Genomic DNA, 22,572 nt, shown 5'->3' with positions numbered 1-22,572 from the left:
TCTATGAATAAGCAAATATTACTACAGACAGTTTGTTAAAGTTTTTTTGTTGATATTTTTCTCACAATACAATGGAATCGTCCAACTTTTCAAATGTGTTTCAAGTTTGAATTAAATATTTCAGAATTGTTTGTTTGTGAAAGAGTTGAAGGAGATGTGTGTTTGTCTGCATTTGATGAGGTTAAGTCTTTTGTAATTTGTTCTAACAAACATGTGTTTAACTTAAAGTTTAGATTGTTTTATATATATAATAAACATGAAAATATTTATTTCAAAAGTTACGCATGTATGGTTTATTATGGAGAAATTATCTGTTAACGTAAATTTTCGATTATAATCGAACTTCTTAAAACTAAACAGAATATATCATATTATAATTAATAGGGGCTTATTTTAATCACTTGAGCTAAAAAATTTGCAATTCCTGATATTTCAGTGCAAAAGCAAATTTTTGCATTCTGAAAAAATTTTATGAAAAATTTATAATTTTAGGGAGTTTTTTTGTTAAAATTTACATGAAAATATTTCAAATATTTAAATTTTAAAATAACTCCGTCTGTTGGCCGCTGCTGACATTACGATTTGAAATTTGTTTAGCCTCGATATAAACCACCTTAATTAAAACCTTATCCACCTGGCGTATAGTACAAGAACTAAAATTTAGATATAATAAATCCAATTGTTTAAAAAATGCTGCTCAAATATTTATTAATTACAAACTATATAGTTATATGTAGATGGGGTTAATTAAGGAAAAAAGTACTCAAAGTTGAAAACATAGGTTTTAAAATAGAGATAAATAATACAAAACCAAATACACATATACCATTGAAATCTATCTGAAAGACATGACAACTCAACTTTTGTTCGAGCTGGATTTGTTATATAGGCAATTTTTGGTTGTTGTCGTCTCATTACAGCAATCAGAAATCGAAATACTGATACTTGCCAAATTAAATTATATATCTCCTTAAGCGATCTGCGAACCAAAAAACGGTGAAAAATCCAGTCATAAAGTATAACAATCGGTCCAGATTTCATCATGTAAACATTCTCATTAAACTAGGGGGTCTCAATTTTTAAAATAATTTACCGAAACTTTGTACATTATTATTCACTGTATATACTTATGTTCTCCAACTACTTTAGAGTAGTCAACGAAATGCAATTTGTTTAAAAATATTAAAATAAGATGTCAAAATGCACTCTCTATAAGATCTGAATAGCTGAATATCAAACAACAACTATTTGCAAAAAAGTAAAGTCTTACATGTACTGAGCAAACCGTATTACAACTACAGTTAAACTCGAACTCGGTTATAACGAATTGAAGTTTATAAGAAAACCCCGGATATTAAAAAATGGGTTTCTGAGAACCCAAAATTAACTACATATTAAACTATAGCCGGGCATAGATATATGTATATATTTTTAAAAATTTTTAATTGAAAACAAATACCTAACTAAAGCAATTAATAAACATAAGAATTAAATTAATAAACTTAAGGATTAAAAAAGATTTGTGCTAATTTTAGTTTGTGTTAATTAGTTTACTTTAAAATGACCGTTAATGCTTAATTTAAAAATTGTAAATGACACATTTCCCATAATATTTTTACCGAAAAGCAACAAATCATATTACTAGATGAATAAACATAAACCCATACAAATGTTGTCAATCAAAAAGTTTCCTCCCAAAATTTTATAATTTATAGTTGTTGTTTTTTAGTCCATATCATAGATTTGTTAAAATTTAAATATTTGTATACTAACGTCATCAACAGAAGCAACAGCATCACCACGACCAAGACCCCTTCAACTGTTTGTCATCATTAAGATTTTCGTTATCATTGTAGTCGTAAAATACAAATGCAAGTTATTTTTTTTATTTACCCAGGCATATGAATTAAACCAAAATTTTTGAAAAGATAATTTTTAACAATGTCAAGAGAAATTATAAAATATGTTATGAAATATTTACATTACACGCACTACTTACACTAAGTAATAAATATTTATTTAAAGTCGGCTGAAAATGATTTTATATCACCCACGGATCCAGCTCGAACTTTTGGGAGGGAAAGAATCAACATCCATACCGACTTCTTTTAAAATAGCTCCATTATTTATTTTGGCCTTTTCTTAGTACTTTTTAAAATTTAAATGTCCTTTCTAAATTATTTTGTGGTAAAAATTTATACACGAAATTGCTCTTATTTTTCTCATGTGCGAGGCATTTGTTGAAATCTTTTTTGGAAATTAGTTTACTGAGAATAAAAATTTTAATTCTTGGTACAGTTGTACATAATATGTATATATGTATGGCTTGAGAGGTATAAAAAAAGTTGTCTAGTATATTTACCAATATCGTTGAATAATATCCAAAATGATCTTAGTTGCATTGAACGAATATTTCAGGAGAAGCAAAAAATATTCTAAATGATAAATGTTTTCAAATTAAGCAAATAACACTGATCTATATTGAAATCCTCCTATAAAAATATATGTTAGAGAACTAAAGATATGCTGAATGTACGTCTCCATCACAATTTCTGCTAATTCACTCTGTGGCACCGAACTTTTTGCTTTATCTGATAGTTTTTAGCGTTTTAAACTTTTACAAAAACTTTTTTTTAACGTTTGGATAATATTTGTAAAGCTTATAATGGTAATGCGAGTTGTACACACTACTATGGAAAATATATTTTTAATTTTACAAAATTAGGTTAAACCTCAAACAGGACTAAATTTGACAGGCATTAGAATTTTTTTTTTCATAAAGATTTTAGAAAAAAGGGGGTTTTCTTTGGAAGTTATAAGGAATAATTTAAAGTGGCATTTCTGTTTCATTTTATTGGAACGACATTTTACAATTTCAAAGTTAAATATTTTTATGAATTTTAAGGTAATTTTCGAACATAATCTTTTAAAGATTCGTTGATAGCGAGTTTTAGTTGTAAGTCTGTAATATTTACCAGGAACATGTATTTTGATAAGTGTATCATAATAAATAAAAGTTGATTTTTAAATTTCATATTACGATATGTATTTGTTATTACTGATGATGTGGTTTATTATCTTAATAATTATTTCCTATCATATTATTGAGGTAATTTAATTTAGTTTATGTGGTAATCCAATTAATTATAATTTTGAATAAAACACGTTGTATGCAAATAATTCAAAACTTTATGCATTTTTTGTATAATATGACTTCTTTATTTTGATACTATAATATCAAGTGTGACATTCGAAGAATCTTAAGCTACTCTGTTTTAAGCGACAACAAAATGCTTTAACATAATTCTCATTTGGTTTATGACATTATATGTTAAGTATTTCAGTTTTTATAATCTAATTATTTTTTTGTAAAACAAATATAAATTTGTGAATCGATGTAGTATCGTTGTATGTCATAAACATACTACATACTACGATACAACCGTTTAATACCGATTGTATTGAGATACAAATGGGCGTAACGACCAAAAAATGCAAAATTAAATTTTTGATTGAAAATAATATACAGCATTTAAATACATATTGTCGCAATTTTTTATTTACTTGAAATTCATAAGGGCGTAACAACAAATAAGTCATTGGCACTAGCCAGAAAGTTCTAATACCTAAAGTTATTTTAATGAAACTTTTATTTAAATATCTCATATTTTGTCAATATTATCTTAAATAACAACTTTTCCTTACAATTTTAATAACAAATTAAATCTATAAGATTCATTTTCTTTATTTAAAGTTTTCCTTTTAAATCATTTTCATTTCCCGAGATAATAGTATAATCCTTTGTTTGCATTAATCAAAAAGAGATAATTGTCATTGAAAACGGAAATTAATTTGATTTAAAATCAGAGTGCGCAAAAGACAGAAAATTGATAAAATTTCTTTTTTAAAAGTTCTTTCGTTCTGCTGAATTTGTAAATAAGGTTCAGACATTTTTTGATAAATCATTGTAATGAGAAAAAGAATTGTCTCGGAAAAATTACCTTAATGCATAGAATTACTGAATGTTAAATGTCAACCAAAAGGAAATATAATAATTTTATATAATGAGCAACAACAGCAACGATTAATTCAAATCATGTTTATAAAATTAGAAGCAAAGCAGACAGACAATTACGTAAATTATTTACTTTTTATTCATTTGTTTATTATTTTATTTATATTACTTATTAAGCATTTTTTTCTAGACATGCCAGTCCTGGGATATTTCAGATGTTATATTATAGCAGATAACGAGCGTGTGAAAATGTATTTTGATCTGTACCTTAGTATCTGTGAAACCACATCTTATTGATGAGTTTCATGGAAGCACATTAAACAAACATTAAGCCAAATGTATTGAAAATGATGAGGATTTTATTTGTATTGAATATTTAATTTCAAAGTTTATTTTTTCTTTTAATTCTTAAATATTTATTTGATGTACACAGAAAAAACTGAAAATGAGTTTTAATTATCAAAATAATTGTATCAAACCATTTTTGCACCTATAACCAAAATGATGATATCAATTACCAAATTTGTAAAAAAAGTAAAATTATATATATTTTTTCCAAATAACGAATTAATCAGAACAATTAATGTCAATAATTGAGACAAGATTAAAAATTGATTAATTCATTAATTGTATAAATTAAATATTTAATAAATATAAAATTGATTTTTTATTAATTTATTAATCAAATAAATTAAACTGTTTGATAGAGTATTTTTTATAAATCAATTAAGAAGGTGATTAAAACAATCAAATTATTAACTAGACCTTTAACAATGCGTTCAGCATTTTCAAAAATTTTCACTTTATTGACACAACTTAACATATAAAGTATTTCATAAATTGTAAAGAAACTTGAATATTATATGCCTAAACTTTTATGGACTATTTAAGAATTATAAATATTGCTAACACAAAAATTAAAAAAAAAATATTAAAAATAAATCTAAAATAGAAAAGAAAGCCAGAAATTTTTTTCAATCAATTAAAAAATTACTTGAATTAATTAAAAATTTAATCAAAATTTTACACTTTAGTTTCAAACAGTTTCAAAAAACGAAATAATTAAGACAAATAAAATTTTGTTTAAATAAAAAATAAAGAAAATTAAAACATGTTAATTGAAAATAAACTACCGATAATTTTTTCTGTGTATTCTCTGTTATTGATGTGTTTTTGTATTTTTCATTTGTAGATTGTTAATGTACTGTATAGATACTAAAGAGTCCTTAAGTTATTCGCATATACAAACATATACATCTTGTTTTTTTTTAAATTGTATATTGTCAAAATTAAAATTTTATTTTGGTTTGAGAATTTAACAATTACTTTACATTCGACAGGATATCATAATAAAGTAATTGAAATTCATTATTTGCCATGAACACAAAAGCTGTCAGTAACAAAGTTAAAAAAATCTTCGTATCGGAATTGAATTTCATTCACACACAAACTGACACATTTACAGTTATAAACTCACACAGTGTATATTAAAACATATTAAAAAAAAATCTAAATTCTTTCGATTATGGCATTATATTACGTGTCGAAAACTTTTGGCTGAAACTGTGTGTTGTTATGATGACGAACACACACGTAATGGTGTAAGAAACAAAACAATAACCATCATTTCCTAACCTGATGTTCAAACATGTATTGTCTATAATTGTACATGTGTGTGTGTTTCTTACTTTTTAAAGGATACGTATCCTTTAACATTACTTTTGTTATGTGTGTGTTCATATGCGACAGATCACATGAACGTATATATAGTTTTTCAATGCTTATACATACATGTTTTCGGAAACAACACAAATAATTACGCATAATTATACAATGCAGTGAACATGTGGATTCGATTAGGATTCAATAAGTTTGTTTAATCACCCTTATCGATGGTTGATATTTCTTTCTCTTTCTCTCACATACAAAAATCAAAGGTTTCCCAGTGTGAATCAAGTCATACAAAATCAACTATTGTGAATGAATATTTAACAGCAAGTTCACGATAGAAATTTTTCCTTCGTTTTTTTTTCGTACGTTTTTCAAACAATATTTCGATCCCAAAAGCACCTGCAGGTTTTGAGTGTTATATTTACTTGAAAGAAATTATATCACGAACTCATCCTACTCTTCTTAATATCGTATAAGCATAAAGTTATCAAAACATACCTTTCAACTTAAATCAAAAAGCATATATTCCCAGTAAAAGCTTGACGATGTTATGTAAAAATCAGAAAAAAGGTGTACGTAAAATCTTAAAATTATTTGTTGGGTTATTGCGTATTCCTATTTGTACCAATAAATTTTGAGGAGTTACTGAAAAACAAAAGTAAGAAATGACAATAAATATTTTCAGTTTAATTGTCGGGGTTTGTTTTAATATCATACGATAGCTGCAGATACACAATCTTTGGTACATCAAACAATTGATTAAAATTGTCTCATATAATTGAACAAATTTTGAAAAATAGAAGTTTGAAATTTGTTTGCTTTTCATTTTTTATTCATTATTTAGCTTGTAAGTATATAGATAAATGTATCCAAAAGTTTTGTAGAGTTTATTCATTATTAAAACTAGTAATAGGACGTGTGCAATAATAATTACTTTTGATAACATTTTGTCTACCTTCGAACTTGTGATACCACAATAACTCAAAGAACTCGTTTAATATTAATGAGATTTTTGAGACTAGAAACATCGGAACAACATAAATACAAACACATGTTAGTTAGTTTGAAAGAAGGATGCACATATATACATCAAATCCGAAGAAATACACCTGTACCTCTATCGGACCAGTTGTGCAATCCTTTACCAGTGCTCAGGTGGGATCGAACCTACCAATTTCGGTCTACCAGACTAGAACCACTAACCTACCGGAGGACACAAAATTTAAGACAAACAGTAAAAAAATTTAGCAAATTTTTAAATGGAACTAATGGAAAACTTTTTTCAAATAAACTTTAACAAATAAATATTATAAATAAACTGATTTTTTTGAAGAGGTATATTATAGAGAATATAGTAAATTATGTATCTAACCAAATTTGCTCGCGATACTGTTATTTTAAGCCAGTTATGAGTTGGGATCGGGTCAAACAATGTCCAAAAATTCTGTGAATAAATTTTGGGTTCCATAAAACTTGCCGAATTTCATCACTATTCTGGTATTTTAAACCCATTTAAAAGTGTTAAAGTTAATTTCTTAGGGGTACTTATCGATAATCATAGAAATTAGTGAATTGATTTAAGTTTATTTATGTTTGTCTATACAAAATTTCAAAGCTGTACTTACTGATATCCAGTTATATAGTTGATCCAATTATGGAGTACCTGGTCAACATAAAAATTGGGATAGGGATTGGATAAGAATGTCAGTGTGCACGTTATTGAAGGAGGATTCGATATCATTGCTCACCGCCAGTGTATACAGTATATAGTCGACAAATTCGTTTAAAGCGGTTTCCACTGGTCGTTTCTTTACATAAGAATGCTACTTATATTTAAGGTCTTTGTCTAAAATACTGCTTTTAAGCATACTATCGACTATCCATTCCAATATTTTAAGTAGGAGGACGTACGACTTATCGGTGTTGGCCTTCCCTTCATCCAATATCGGTTCATCTATGTTGTTCCATACACCGTTTGGGAAATAAGGGCCCATCAGGAGTTTCATTGTCTCCTCCATATCCTCCAGCTTTCAGCCTATGTGTCCCGACATAAACAGTTCTTTAGTACAGTACCGTAGTATTTTGAATCTTAAATATGTACCGATGGTCTAAAAAGGAGTGCTCGTTCGTAACTCTCCAATACTCAATGAGATCAGGTCTTTAGTATTAAGGAAATCCATTAGGGCTTGTTCCATTCAATTGGTGTTTGTGTTAGCCAATTTTCTTATTTCTCATTTGTGACTCTTCAACCAGTTTCATCTGATCCGTCGTTGGTGGCAGTGTCGGAGAAACGAAGGGCTGGTAAATAGAATTGCCACGACCAATTTTGGAAAGCACTGCTGTTGTGTCTTTTGGCGAGTGAGTAAACATTTTACAAATGATGGTATTTTAAACTTAGGACTCGAATATACAATCGGGATGGCTTAAAGTTAATTGTGAAAGATGAGAATGTGGGAGATTAGTGGGTAATACGAATTTTTTATTTCCATATTCGAACACTAAAGAATACTGGGGTTAGTGAAAGTTATTTAAAAAGTTGTTTTTCCAACTATCACATAATTTTATTGAATAATTTCACTTTTTATAGGATTTGCTTCGAATTATAACAAAATATATAATTAAATTTAGAATCAACAATGGCAAACAATTCGATTTTACCACGATTAACTTTTAACATTTATTAAAAAATTAAATATTTACATATTTGACACAATTTCTATTAACATTCAATTAATTTTAATCCTTTATAAAACGAAACACAAGTTAATCTTATATAATACATGTATGCAGATATAAATAGTTTTAATTAAAATTATTGAATTTATTTTCATCGAAACACAATTAACCTTTTTCATTACAGATGCTGCTGCGGCCAAGCACGTCAAACACATCAAACTATAGCTGGCATCGAAAGCGGTTCACCCGGTGATTTATGGATGCCTACTAAACATACCAGAGCTCAGCCAACAGATGCTTATGGTACAATAGAATTTCAAGGTGGAGCCCATCCAACAAAAGCCCAGGTAAGTAAAGTTTTTGTTAACTTTTTTCGTTAACAATCTTGAAAATATAATCCATCTATTAATCAATCAATATGTTTACTTTTTTGTTATGTTTGCTATTTTGTACACATTTGTTTATGAGTTAGAACTGATTTAACCTTTTTGAAAAAAATATATAAAATTTAAATGGAGGGTATTGCATTTTGCCCTTTTGCACTTCACTTATTTAATTTATTTAAGGATTTTTAAAGTTCATATAAAAGTTATTTATGCCGATTTTCATCGGGATATTAAAATAATTAGGAGAATTTTAGAATTAAATTAATTTAAATTACTTGGGGTCAAATAAGGTCCTATCAATACAAACTCACCTTCAGGAAATGGCTTCAATTCTATGGACTTTAATGTACGAAAACTTTGTTTTTACCCGTTTCTCAAAATTTTGGAGTCGTTTGACAAATTTCAAAAACATATTGTTGTTCTACTTGGGTTCACATTTTAGAAAAAAATATCATTGTGTAAAAGATCATTTTAATATAACTCTACAAGTTATTTAAATTTACTAATTTATATAGTATTTATATTAACAAACATGTTTTTATTATTTTCACACAGTATGTCCGTCTATCTTTCGATACCCGACCTGAATTGTTAGTACAACTTTTTACCAAAGAATGGAATTTAGAATTACCAAAGCTTCTGATAACAGTACAAGGCGGTAAAGCAAATTTTGAATTGCAGCCAAAATTGAAAAAGGTAAACCATGAAATTACTTAACTAGGAAAACTATAAATATATATTTTTATAATTAAGAAATTAAGTAAAAAATATTAATTCGAAAAAATCTTTTACTACAGGAAATTCGAAAAGGTTTATTAAAAGCTGCCAAAACAACGGGAGCGTGGATTTTTACAGGTGGCACAAATACAGGTAATATTTCTCTTCATATGTATATGATTATATCATGTTCCTGAACTGTTCATTAAAATGCGTTTTAGTTCTGTTAAGTTTTCCACGAATATGAAACTTACGGATCCAATTTCTACAGCAGTGTTTATACTTACATATAGCAAGTGACCCAACTTCCTAGCAAAATTGTATAAAATAAATTTAAATGTCTTAGTTAAAATTTCATCCAAATCCAAATTTTTAGTTGGGTCACTTGATACGAAATTGCCCATATATGAATGTTTTTGTGACATTTTAATATGAGGTGGAAAATGGTTGGCAACAAAAAAATTATTTTTAATAAAAAACAACATCAAAGTTTCACACAAAAAAACAAGTAGGAAAGTATAATCGGACATGACCAACTATGTGATTTTGTACACCATAGAGTATATGAAAAATTTGGATTATTTTTAATAATAAAGCATTATAAGTGAATTATTGGCCTTCAAGTTTTTTTTCTGAAGGGGACTTTGTGTGGAGGCTAGGGTCAAATAAAGTCCGATAATTTCGAAAATCGGCTTCGTCGTTAGGCCAAAAAACACATACAGTCCAAATTTCATTAAAATTTCTTGAAAATTGCGACCTGTAACTTATACACAAGGTTTACATGGACATCCAGCCGGACAGACAGACGGACGTGGATTAATCAACTCAGAAAGCAATCCTGAGTCCAATAGTATATTTTAAATTGGATGTAGGACCGATATTTTTGTGTGTTACAAATATCAGCACAAACTTATAATACCCTCCCCACTATGGTGGTGTAGGGTATAATAAAAGGACCCACTGAAATGATAACCAGCTGTTTACCAAAATACAAAAATGAGGGACACTTTTAATATGTCTTATTAAATCTGTTTTAGTCCGATTTTTTTCTCTAAGATTGTATAATTAATTTTCCTTACCAAAGTTCACAATTCTATACAACTATTGATACAACTTAGACCAAACGTCAAGTTTGTAAATTGAACACATGTCTTGCTAAATACGGATTAAATTACTTTTATATTTTAAACAATAAAAACCACTTGTTTATCACTCTGTTGATTTGTGCGTATGAATAATGTGTTTTTCGCCAACAATTATGGTCAAAATGTGTATTTTGTTAAGACCAACCCCATCACCTCCCACACGTTCAGCAATACACGTGGACACAAGTTTATTTATTTGTTTTTTATTTTTTGTGTTTGTTTGGAGACTTATATTTTTTTAAATAAATATACATAATGTCGCACATTTGCTACTAAAGGGTCATAACTCAATGCTGCATCACATTTGTCGCATTAAAATCCTTAAGATGATTTTATTTATTATTTGTTTAAGTATTATCTGAAACAAGTAACAGTTCTTTACTCGGCTGTGCCGATTCTATACCGTTATGTGTTGAAAAAAACCGGTCAGACAAGTTTTATTACAAAAATCAAAAATAGCAACTGTAAAACTAAAAAGCAGCAGAAAGTAATCTTATGTTTCTACACATATATGCACGCCTGGTTCCATAATAACATCATTTTTTATAACATCCGTTGTCAAGTATGTTGACAACATATTACCAAAAAGTCCTCTTACCTTATTTCATGTTTCTAGGTTTAATATTATAGAAATTTCAAAAAGTACCTTTTGAAAAAATAAAAAGTACCAAAAGTTCCATTTTATAGGTTCTCACTTAATCCGGGCTCTATATAGTTAATTTCATGTTTCTAGGTTCAATATTATAGAAATTTCCAAACGAAAAGTACTTTGACATTTTACAAAGTACCTTGAAGAACAAAAAAGTACCAACAAATTTTCTAAGGTTGTCTCAGTGGTTTGCTCATATCTCCGTTATTTTGCTGATTTTTAGTAGAAAACTTCTCGAAATCATATTCAACAGATTTTTTTAAGATTTGGACCCCGAAATTATCTGGGGTATTTAGAAAATTGATTTCAATAAACATACAGAAACATATGATTTAATAGATTTTGCTATCTATAAGAATATGCTATATAGGTTCTGAAAATTATATTACAGAAATTACAAATGTAAAGGGTATAAAAAGCAAAACTTTCAGAGCGCCTTTTTTCGAAACAATAAGTATTGAGTTATGACCCTTTAGTTGCAAATGAACAATATAATGTTTTATATCCACCTTTTTACTTTATTTATTTGTATTTTAGGTGTAACCAAACAAGTTGGTGATGCTTTGCTATTAGAGGGCCAGCAACGGACTGGTCGTGTTGTAAGTATTGGTATTGCACCCTGGGGTATTGTTGAACGTAATCATGAACTTTTGGGTCACAATCGTGAGGTGCCATGCCACAGCATCAGTTCACCCAGGTGAGTCATATAATTGCTAATTTTACTGGATTTGCTTTAACACGAAATGTTAAAGATTTCATTAAAATTTTATTATAAATTCATGTAATATACGAGGGTTGTTTCGAATGCATCTTAATATTCTGGTGTTATAAAATTTAGTATGACGTTTAAGCCAATTTTGTCAGTGAACATTTTTTTATACTATCTTAACTTTAGTTACGGTTTGAAATTTAATTGTACAGTGGTTTTCAATAAGAACTTCTATAGATATTTTTCGATTGGGCTTATCTATTGAAGAAGCTTAGGCAGTTGTAAAATTAATAAAATTTTGCTCGAAATTTGTGAATCTGTAAAAGTTTTATTTCGAAATATCACAGTCATAATCCATAGTGTTGAAAGTTCCAACAGAAGGGGTTTTTTTTCGTAATTTTTGATATGGTATTTAAATACTTAAAACTAACATTATAAAATAATGAGTTAAAACCAACATTGTAATTTTAACACGGCGATGCCACTTGAGTCAATTACATACCATACCCGCTTGTAAATAGGTACATAAATAAAATACGTAGTTAAATACGTATTATGTATTTAGTTTTACATTAAATAAAAATGTTAGTCCGTTGACGTACTCATAACAACACCAATGGCCTTTGAACCCATAAAATTTTGTTTGTGTAATAAGCAAATTGCAAAAGTCTAAATAATAGTTGTTATATATCAGAATTTTTATAAGCCCTTACTTAAAAGTACTAGGTTGCAAATGTCGGTATTTCAATAGAGAAAATAAATCATATTAGTCGATTTTATGTTCATTGCATCATTAACTACTTATAAAGAAAGTTATAAATTTACGGAGTTTTCAAACTCCTCTCGTATAGTTGAATTGAAACGTATCCATATTGAGAGACACTGTGGTCTGGTCTCAAAAACCAAACGGATGAAAATTCTTTGAAACATTTATCAACTGACAAATTATTACAAAAATTTATGTATATAAATTATGATGGAAATTAATGAAATATTTTTGATGATAACAGCATTTAATAAATATTAATACTATCTTGGGTAAAAATTATTACTTTTCTACTGGTAATAAATTATTTAAAAATTTAACGAAAATTTGATTTCGATATGATAATTAACTTGACTTTGTCTATAATTTATAGAAACTTTAAGAGAAGTATTTTGGGACACTCATAAGAATTTAAAATTTCATTTAAGAATTTATTTAAAATCATTAATTGGTTTTAAGCTATAGCAACCCCAAATATTGAGATTTATAATGTTCACATTAAAAAAGATTGAAAATAATATTTTTTATATAACAACAAAAGCTACAAAGTATTTATAATATTTAATTTTTCATAAAAGTCATAGACCATGGTATGCTTTTAAATGTTTTTGTAGGGGTTGAGTTTAGTGTATTTTATTACTCTTCCACTGTTGCGTATGAACAACAAAAACAACAACTAAATTATTGATGTTCATCATACGCCTGGGGGCAGCGAGAAAATGGAATATAAAATTTCAATCTAAACAGTAGGACTTCTTTATACAACGATTAAGCAACATTGTTATAACAACTAAAAAAGACAAAAAAATAATAATCAACCGTTTGTTTATTATACTTTTTTTCAATTTTATTATTAAAAGCACAATTTTGTAAAAGTTTTAAACAAGTACTATTCGTATACATACACATACGTATTTTAGGGGCCTTACATCATGAAAATATTTTAATTTTAATTTATAATATTTTTTTTAGTTAAACATAGTCCAAATCAAAAATATTCATTGAAATAAAAATCTTCGTGGTGTCTTTTTTAATTTTACATTTAGATCCAAATTGGCTGTGCTAAATAATCGTCACGCTTACTTTCTTTTGGTCGACAACGGAACACAAGCAAAATACGGTGCTGAACTAATTTTAAGAAGAAAATTGGAGAAATTTATATCAAATCTTAAGCTGCATCCATGTAAGTATTATCTCTTATATAGAGAATAAGATGGATAGTTTTATTTATAATTTTCATGTATATTTTAAGTTAAAAAATTTAAATAATTTCACTTTAATTTTGATTTATCAACATTAATTTTGAAACAACATTATTAGCATTCCCATTAAAGTGTCCGATTTTTAAAAATGTCATATAGAATTATATGCATAATACTACTGGCTTGCATTTAATATAAAAATAGAAAATTTACACACTTCTGTAGGTCAATACCTTTAATCATGTGTTTGGGTGTCTTTTGTATTTGTCTACATTTTATCACTTTTATTTTTTCACACATTTTTTTCCAATGAAATGTATCTTTTTGTTTTATATTCATCATACTTTTTTTGTCTTATTTAATTTACAGTTACACATTCCAGTACACCCGTAGTTTGCCTTGTTATCGAAGGCGGTACAAACACAATACGTGCAGTTTTAGAATACGTGACGGATACACCACCCGTGCCTGTGGTAGTGTGCGATGGCTCTGGGCGTGCTGCCGATTTAATAGCTTTTGTTCACAAGTAAGTTTAACAAACACTTATACATATGTACACTGCAAAGGAAACAAACTGACAAACAAGTATATTCAAATTCTTATTAATACATGCACAAACAGAGCAACTCAAATATTTGATTCATTTGCTCAGATACACTTTCCTACCAATTGCTTCGAGAAAATTATTTGCATTTTGCAGCTAAAATATCGCATCCTGTTTGTTGTGATATGAATGTGAATATATATATGTGTTTGTGTACATACATATTGAAATACATACTTACATACATTATATGTTTGAATTTATAAAAATTTAACCTTCAAAATCATACAAAGTTTGATAAGCTTTAGTTTTAGTTTAAAACTAATAAAAAACCTAGTAAAAAAATCAGTTGGCTACAATCTGCTTTTGTTATACCATACACCTATCTGACCTGGTAATGATACAATCTTAATACACAGTTTTATGTCTAACTATGGATCAATTGTTTTTAAATACACCAGTTTTGAACTTTTATAAAATTCAGTTCTTTTGGGTGTAAAAGTGAGAAAATTGTATTTTTATTTTACTTTTTTTTAGCACATTAAGAAAACTTTTTTAATTTACTGACCTAATTTAATTTTATTCAAACTCATTGAGCCAGTTTTTATATTGGCTCAATATATTATTTTGGATACTAATGCCGCTATAGGATCAAATTCGCGTAAATTGTTTGAAAACACAATTTTTCGGAAACAAAGGAATGGAGATTTGAGTCGTATGAGTTATATCTATGATACATAGATTTAAAAACGGAATATTTTGTGAACTTAATTTTCAAACGAAATGTGTGAAAATGGTATACTTTTTTATTAGAACTTTCCACAAAGGTAGAGCTTATTCCACTAATTCATCATAATAATTGTATTTTTCAAATGATACTTCCTGTATATAGAAACTAGAAACATAATATACAGAGTACTTAAAGATAATATTATATATGGGTGACATTTTGGTACTTCTTTATTTGTATTTTCTATTGGGTAGCGAAACACTGAGTGATTTTCTAGTATAATATATAGCTTTACGTCAGGAGTAAACTCGTTTTAATCTACCATTGTAAAAAATCTTAGGTGCTATTATTAGATTAATCTGTTTATAGAAAATTTGGATTGATTAAATGTTTTTTTTTATAATATATTATATGGAGTTCACTGAATGTATTCTTGTCAAACTTTGCTTTCTGGAAGTTATTTCTAAGATATTTAGGAATTAGATGTTTTACTCGGCATAATATCAGTCTCATGATATTAGGAACCAATTTCTTGAAAACTGTTTTAAACTTTTTAAGAATCAGTTGCAGAAGTATTGGCGGTACTACCAGAACTAGTTGTATTTAGAACACGTTCTTACATTTTTCCTGGGGACGATTAATTTATTTGAAGACGGATGTCGAATGTTACAAATATCAGCACAAATGCTGATATTTGTAACACAGGCGTAGGGTATAAAAAACAACAACAAACAAAAATCAGAAAATATACAACACTATGTTTGTATTGTTTTATAACTTGGATTTCTATGAAATCACAGTGAAATACATTTTAATTTAATTAAAAGTTTTTTAAAAACAAAGAAGGTTTATTCATTATTTTTAGTACAAACAAATGTATGAATTAGGTAAAACAAAGTTTTTCATTAAAAAAATATTTGTTCGGTCAATGTCGTTTATATTTGGTGCCAGGGGAGGGCAAAGAAATTTATTTATAAAATTCTATTAATGCTAGGAAAATGCTTAGTACACTAACCCTAACTTTGGTAATGTGTTAACATCATAGAGAAAATTCGTAATCCCGGTCACTGTTTCAAAAATTTACAAATCATGTTAACTGAGTACATTGTTTTTTTTTAATGTGTACACCTATGTATGTATTACTGGATGTATTATGTACTGTAAGTAATTTTCGGGACTTGTCAAGATGAATTTGAGAGGAAAAAATTTTTGGGGAATGTTGAGAAATATTTTTGCATAGAAACCCTAATACACTCTTACAATAATAAACATTCACAGATGAAATTTGATATTTAGCTTCCACTATACAAAAATTTGAAATTTTAGTAATAATTTATTTAATATCTAATTTAATTACATCACAAAAGTTTAATTTAATTTGAGACAAATAAATATTAAATTTCAAATCGTGCTATTTATTAAAACCTGCACATTTGTGATAAGGAAATATAAGTTTGCGAATTCGTTTGTAATTTCTATAATAAAATTTTCTTATAAGTAGTGGGGTCGATTAAGTTATGTCTGTCCGTCTGTATACGAAATAAATTTTCAGAGGACTCCAGATATCTTTGGGAACCAGCTCATCAACAATTTTGATCGTCATGCTTTCAAGAAGTTTTTAATTTAAAATCAGCAAAATCTGTTAATAATTAATAACATGAATAAAAAAACAAGAAAACCCTCTGAAACAAATAAACAACAACACACATAACACCGTTCGACACTCAAAATTAGCCAGGAACCCAACGATATACAGTGCCTTTTCATAAGTATTGGAATTTAGGTATATTATGAAAAGAAACAAAATTTAATAAATTGTTTGCGTGCAAAATAAATAAATTAATTTGTTATATTATCTAAACAGTCCTTAGGTTTCATATCACACTTTTTAAAATTTCAAAAATTTACATTTACTTAAACTAAATAAGCTTTTTTTTAAAGGAAGTCCATAAAATTACTTCACAAAAGTATTCGAATTTTTCCTGTATTTCACGTTTCATCATAATATATGAAATATAAAATTAGAATCAAATGGTTTTTTTTGCTTAACATTATTTAAGGGGTTACTATCAACCGAAGGGATATATTTGTAGCCCATTTGGACCACAATTTTGGGATATAGTACCAAATTTTTATGTAATATCATTAAAATGGCTATTTTTGGCAATATTTGTAATTTTTTCTTCTTTTTTAGAGATAAAACCATAATTCGATTTTAGGACTTAATAGACCTTGGGTTATCTAAAAATAATATTTTTTGTTCCAAGAATCTATATTTAAAAGTTCCAATATATATTTATTTGATCATTCTTCTGTAGCTAATTTAACTTTTTAGAACTTAAGTCCATTATAATACAAGGATAAGACATTTTCGGGGAAAGTTGTCTGGTATGTATTCTTTTAGATATCAGCTTTTATACATTTTAAGATTTCAGTATAATGTAGAAGTATACAACTCCAAAACATGCCTCGAAGAAACGCCGTTCAATATAGTAGAATCCATATTTTTATAACCAATGGATTACAGGCTGAATATTTAAAATATTGATATCTGGTTAAATATTATTTACGATGATAAAAATAAACCCAAAATGTTTGACTTACAGTGTTATTTTAATGGGCAACATAAGCGTGAAAGTTATAAGTAGTAAAAACTTAAATCTACAGTAGAGGATGACGTTTTGTTAAGGCATGTTTTGGAGTTGTATTCCGCTACAATGCCGTGGAAATTAAAAATATATATGTGCCAATATATTCATGAATATATACTAGCCAACTTTGCCGGAAAATATCGATCTTAGTGGAACGAAAAGGGGCTTAAGATCCAGATAATTTAATAAGCAACAGAAGAACGATCCCAAAAATACATCATGAAAGTTTTAAGTACAGATCCTTTCAACAAAATATATTATTTTTAGATACGTCAAGGAGTCTAATAAATCCCAACAATAAATTTTGGATTTATCTCTGGAAAAAAGGACAAATAAATTAAAATAATGTCAAAAACCGACATTTTAATCATATTACTTATAAAGATGGTACAATCGCCCATGGGCCAAAAATATATCCCTTCGGTTGATAGTAACAATTTTAAGCAAAATAAATTAATTCTAATTTTATTTTTCGTATAATATACTGAAATGTGAAATACAGGAAAAATTCGAATACTTTTGTGAGGTAATTTTATGGACTTCCTTTAAAAAAGCTTAATTAATTTAAGTAAATGTAAATTCTTTTAGTTATCAAAATTGTAATATGAAACCTAAGGACTATCTAGATAATATAACAAATGTATTTATTTATTTTGCACACAAAAAATATTATTAAATTTGGTTTCTTTCCATAGAATACATAAATTCGAATACTTATGAGAGACATTGTACGTCTAAAACTATAAATTTAATGGAGAAAAACTGTGTTTTTAGTTTTTCATTTCGTGATCCTGTGTCTTTTTTAAAGGACTACAAGGTTTTAAAAACTACATTTTTCAAAAAATATTTAAAAATACTTGTACAGATCTTGTCAAGTGGATTTTTTCTCTTGTGTTATCATTATGTAAATTTTGTTCTTGTGTTTATAAAAACGAATCGAGTTGTTTTGTTATTGGATATAAACATGTGTAAATGAGAACCTATAAAATGGTACCTTTTCATTGCATTTTCTATAATATTGAACCAGAAACCTGAAATGAAGCATGTAGAGCCTGAAGTATTTGGCAACATATAACATGTGACTTTTTGGCACTTTCTATCTTCAAAAGTAACATTTTGATCATTCTACAATATTGAATTTAAAATCACGAAATTAAGCTTGTAAAAGCGAGACTTTTATTCTAAAAAACTGAACCTAGAAATATGAAATTAAGCATATAGAGCCCGGGTAAATGACAACGTATATAAGAGGCTTTTTGGAACTTTTTCCTTCTTCGAAGAATATTTTTTTTAAATATTTTGTAATAATGACTTTAGAAACATAAAATTAAACATTAATTTTGCTAATTTATGGTACGCCTCGTACTTTTGGCTTTACTGAACACACATGGCACCTTAATTAAATAAAAATCTATATAAAGGGACTTATTGGTATATTCTCGTTTTACAGCTTGTGGAGATATAATATATATATAAGATACGTCAAAGCCGAATGTAGAACTCTTACTTGTTTTTCTAGTAACTATATACAAGGTATACATAATTCCTCTTCTTCTTCGACTTTATTGAATTTTGTTAAATAATATTTTATTTTATTTAATTAAACTTGTTATTTCATATAATCTACATTATTATTAAAATAAACATCAAATTTGTTTTTGTGCTAACGGCCTTTTAGTCAAAGAAATATTTGTCACAATCAATTTGTAATATAATTATAAAATAAACGTTAATTTATAATACCTTTAAAATAGAACATGGGCTATTTTTTAGAACTTGTTTAAATTATTGCTAAACATTAAACATATTTTCTGAGAAAACCTTAAATTGCAGACAGGTCAATATTATTAGATACGTTCACTATTAGTCATCTTGGGGCTTAGTATTAAATAAGATATTCTATAATTATCGTATTTTATGAATATAAATATTAAATACTTGTAAAACTTTGATTTTTTCCCTAAAGTTGTTCATGTGGTTGTCACATGACTCTAATGCATTGTGGTTTCGTCTGTTACTGTCAACAACTCTGTGTTCTATGAATTAATTAAATTGGCCTTATTTGTGTATACTTTTACATCTGTTTGCAATTCTTATGTTCAACTTTTTGTTTGTTTTTAGTCCCCTTTTCATTTGTATTGTCTTGTTTGCTTGTTTCCCAAGTGATGAGCATTTCAGTTAAACAACGTTTAACTCCTTCCAGCTATCCTTAAAGTCTCCCTCAATATTCGTCGGTTTTGCCACGTTTGCAACAATATTTTTTTTTGTGGTAAAATTAAAAACCGCAATAAAAAGTTGTTGTTGTTTCTGTAACATTTTGACAACTTGGTTACACAAACACACAACCATACGTACTTATTTAAATATACATACATATTATTTAAGGAAGACAAAAATCACTTAAAATTTCACTTTCTTTTATATTAAAAATTTTACAGATATGCATCGGATGGCGACGAACAACCCGTTTTGGAATCCATGAGAGATTATTTAATTAATACAATACAAAAAACATTTGAAGTCGGCTCGGATCAGGCTGAAAAACTTTATCAAGAACTTTTACAATGTACACGCAACAAAAATTTGGTAAGAGCAACAATTATTATTTTTGCTTCAACTTTTTCTTAAATTTTAATTTTAATTATTTGAATTTGAATGAGAGAATGAATGTTAAAATTTGTGTAATTAGGTGATAAATTCTGTGTCTGGAATGTGTGACAGCAAAAATTTAATTATTCATATTTTTTAAAATGAGCAATTATATTTTAAGATGAGTTGCTAAAAGTTTACACATTTACAAGAATGCTTCTATTTTTTTTCTCCTTAAAATGAAGAAAGAGTTTTTAATTTTATTATTAGTTGATGATAACCGTAACTTACTGTTATAAAATTGATGTTCAATTAGAAATATATTCAGCATGAAATTTGTTCGGATTTATACCACAATATTATATACAATTCGTCTGAATCAGTATGTCCTATTTTGCATATATGTGCTCGTAATATTGTGTGTCCAATCGGAATACGTACCATATCATATTAACTTCAGACTTACTAATTTTGAGAGGATTTCTACTCTTGTTCTCATCATCTGCAATCGAAATCGCTTTCTAAATCAATCAGTCTGTGTGTACATATGAGCTTTATGCGCACGCTACAAAATGCAATATAATTAAAATGGGTCCATTATTTCACCTAGCCCCCATTAAACCGTTAGCTCATAATTATGGTAATTTTTAATATCTCTGCCTTAATCGGCACAACTTAGTTTTGATAAGTTTTATTTTATCGCCAATTTTTACAATGATCGGGCCTCATTTCACCCTAGAAAGGGACGTAAAAGTCAATAATAAATTCATAAACATTAATATTATGATAATATGCATAAATAACTTTAATGTAAACAAAAATCCCCCTTACAACATAAGGATATACTTACCATATATATTTACCCTAGCCCTCGTATAACCCCTCTTTTAGAAAATCTGTTTTCTGTTTGTCAACAAATTGTTTAAAATTTTCGGAATTAAGGCAAAAATTAACGTAAATGCTTAATTAATAAAGTAGGTTATTATTTGATCGGTCATGTCCGACTATAAATTCTTCCTTGTTTTTTTTTATGATTAATTAAGATATTATATGTTTGTTTCTTTTTATTTTACAACATACAACATCGTTCTTAATCATTGGTCGGTAAACATCATTTGGCTGCAATTATAGATAACAATATTTCGTATTCAAGAAAAGCCCGAAGGTGAAGCCCAAGAATTGGATCAAACTATTTTAACAGCACTTTTCAAATCACAACATTTAAGCCCGCCTGAACAGTTGAGTTTGGCACTGACATGGAATCGCGTCGACATTGCTCGTAGTGAAATCTTTGTCTATGGCCAAGAATGGCCATTAGGTAAGTAGTATATTTCAATATATGTATGTATATATGCATTCTTTTCATACTTCTATAATCAAAGTCAAATTAAAAAACAATTTTATATTCATATTGTTTTGCCCTTGGTTAGTCGGTTGTTAAATGCTATGTAATTGCTTTCAATTACATGCGTAAACTTTGCATTAAAATTCAATCATTTATTTTCATATTTTTTTCTTTGTCTTTCTTATTGGATTTTTTCCATTAATGCGTACTTATGCGTGTGTGTGTGTGTCGTCCTTTTCCTATGAAGGAGCTTTGGATGAAGCCATGATGCAGGCACTAGAACATGATAGAATAGATTTTGTAAAATTACTTTTAGAAAATGGTGTTTCAATGAAGAAATTTTTGACAATACCCCGCCTTGAGGAACTTTACAATACAAAACATGGTCCAGCAAATACTTTAGGGTGAGTACATTTTATAAACAATGAATTATTATTTTTATTTAATGTTTTCTCTTTTACAATTGTTTACTTTGGTTTATTTTTGTGCTACTCAATTTAAATGATGCGTAAAATTATTATTTATTTATTAAAAAATGTTTTAAATGACGGATTGTATTGTTTTTCATTCTGTTTACTTTTAGTTATATTTTACGTGATGTACGTCCTCATATACCCAAAGGATACGTCTATACATTACACGATATTGGTCTAGTTATTAATAAATTAATGGGTGGTGCTTATAGGTATGTATAATCTACATTAAATGTATTGATTTTAAATATTAAGAGGACCTTGTTTTAAAAAGCATAATTTATAACTAAATTTTGTGTTGATG

General features: G+C 27.6%; 1 protein-coding gene across 18 annotated transcripts in view; it reads left to right on the top strand.

The window, feature by feature from the left end:
- LOC111675331 (transient receptor potential cation channel trpm) overlaps positions 1-22,572 on the top strand; it is a 178,842-nt gene that overhangs the window by 120,634 nt on the left and 35,636 nt on the right. For all 18 annotated transcript variants that reach the window (XM_046955460.1, XM_046955458.1, XM_046955462.1 and 15 more), the window contains 10 exons: positions 8,547-8,709; positions 9,304-9,444; positions 9,546-9,618; positions 11,797-11,956; positions 13,781-13,917; positions 14,306-14,462; positions 20,300-20,447; positions 21,582-21,768; positions 22,043-22,199; positions 22,379-22,480. In XM_046955460.1, coding sequence (XP_046811416.1) covers positions 8,547-8,709; positions 9,304-9,444; positions 9,546-9,618; positions 11,797-11,956; positions 13,781-13,917; positions 14,306-14,462; positions 20,300-20,447; positions 21,582-21,768; positions 22,043-22,199; positions 22,379-22,480 — 1,425 coding nt within the window. The remainder of the gene's footprint in view (positions 1-8,546; positions 8,710-9,303; positions 9,445-9,545; positions 9,619-11,796; positions 11,957-13,780; positions 13,918-14,305; positions 14,463-20,299; positions 20,448-21,581; positions 21,769-22,042; positions 22,200-22,378; positions 22,481-22,572) is intronic.

This window comes from Lucilia cuprina, chromosome 6 (assembly GCF_022045245.1).
Source record: "Lucilia cuprina isolate Lc7/37 chromosome 6, ASM2204524v1, whole genome shotgun sequence".
NCBI classification, from domain to species: domain Eukaryota; kingdom Metazoa; phylum Arthropoda; class Insecta; order Diptera; family Calliphoridae; genus Lucilia; species Lucilia cuprina.
Note: the sequence above shows the minus strand (reverse complement) of the source record. Positions and strands in the feature narration are given on the sequence as shown.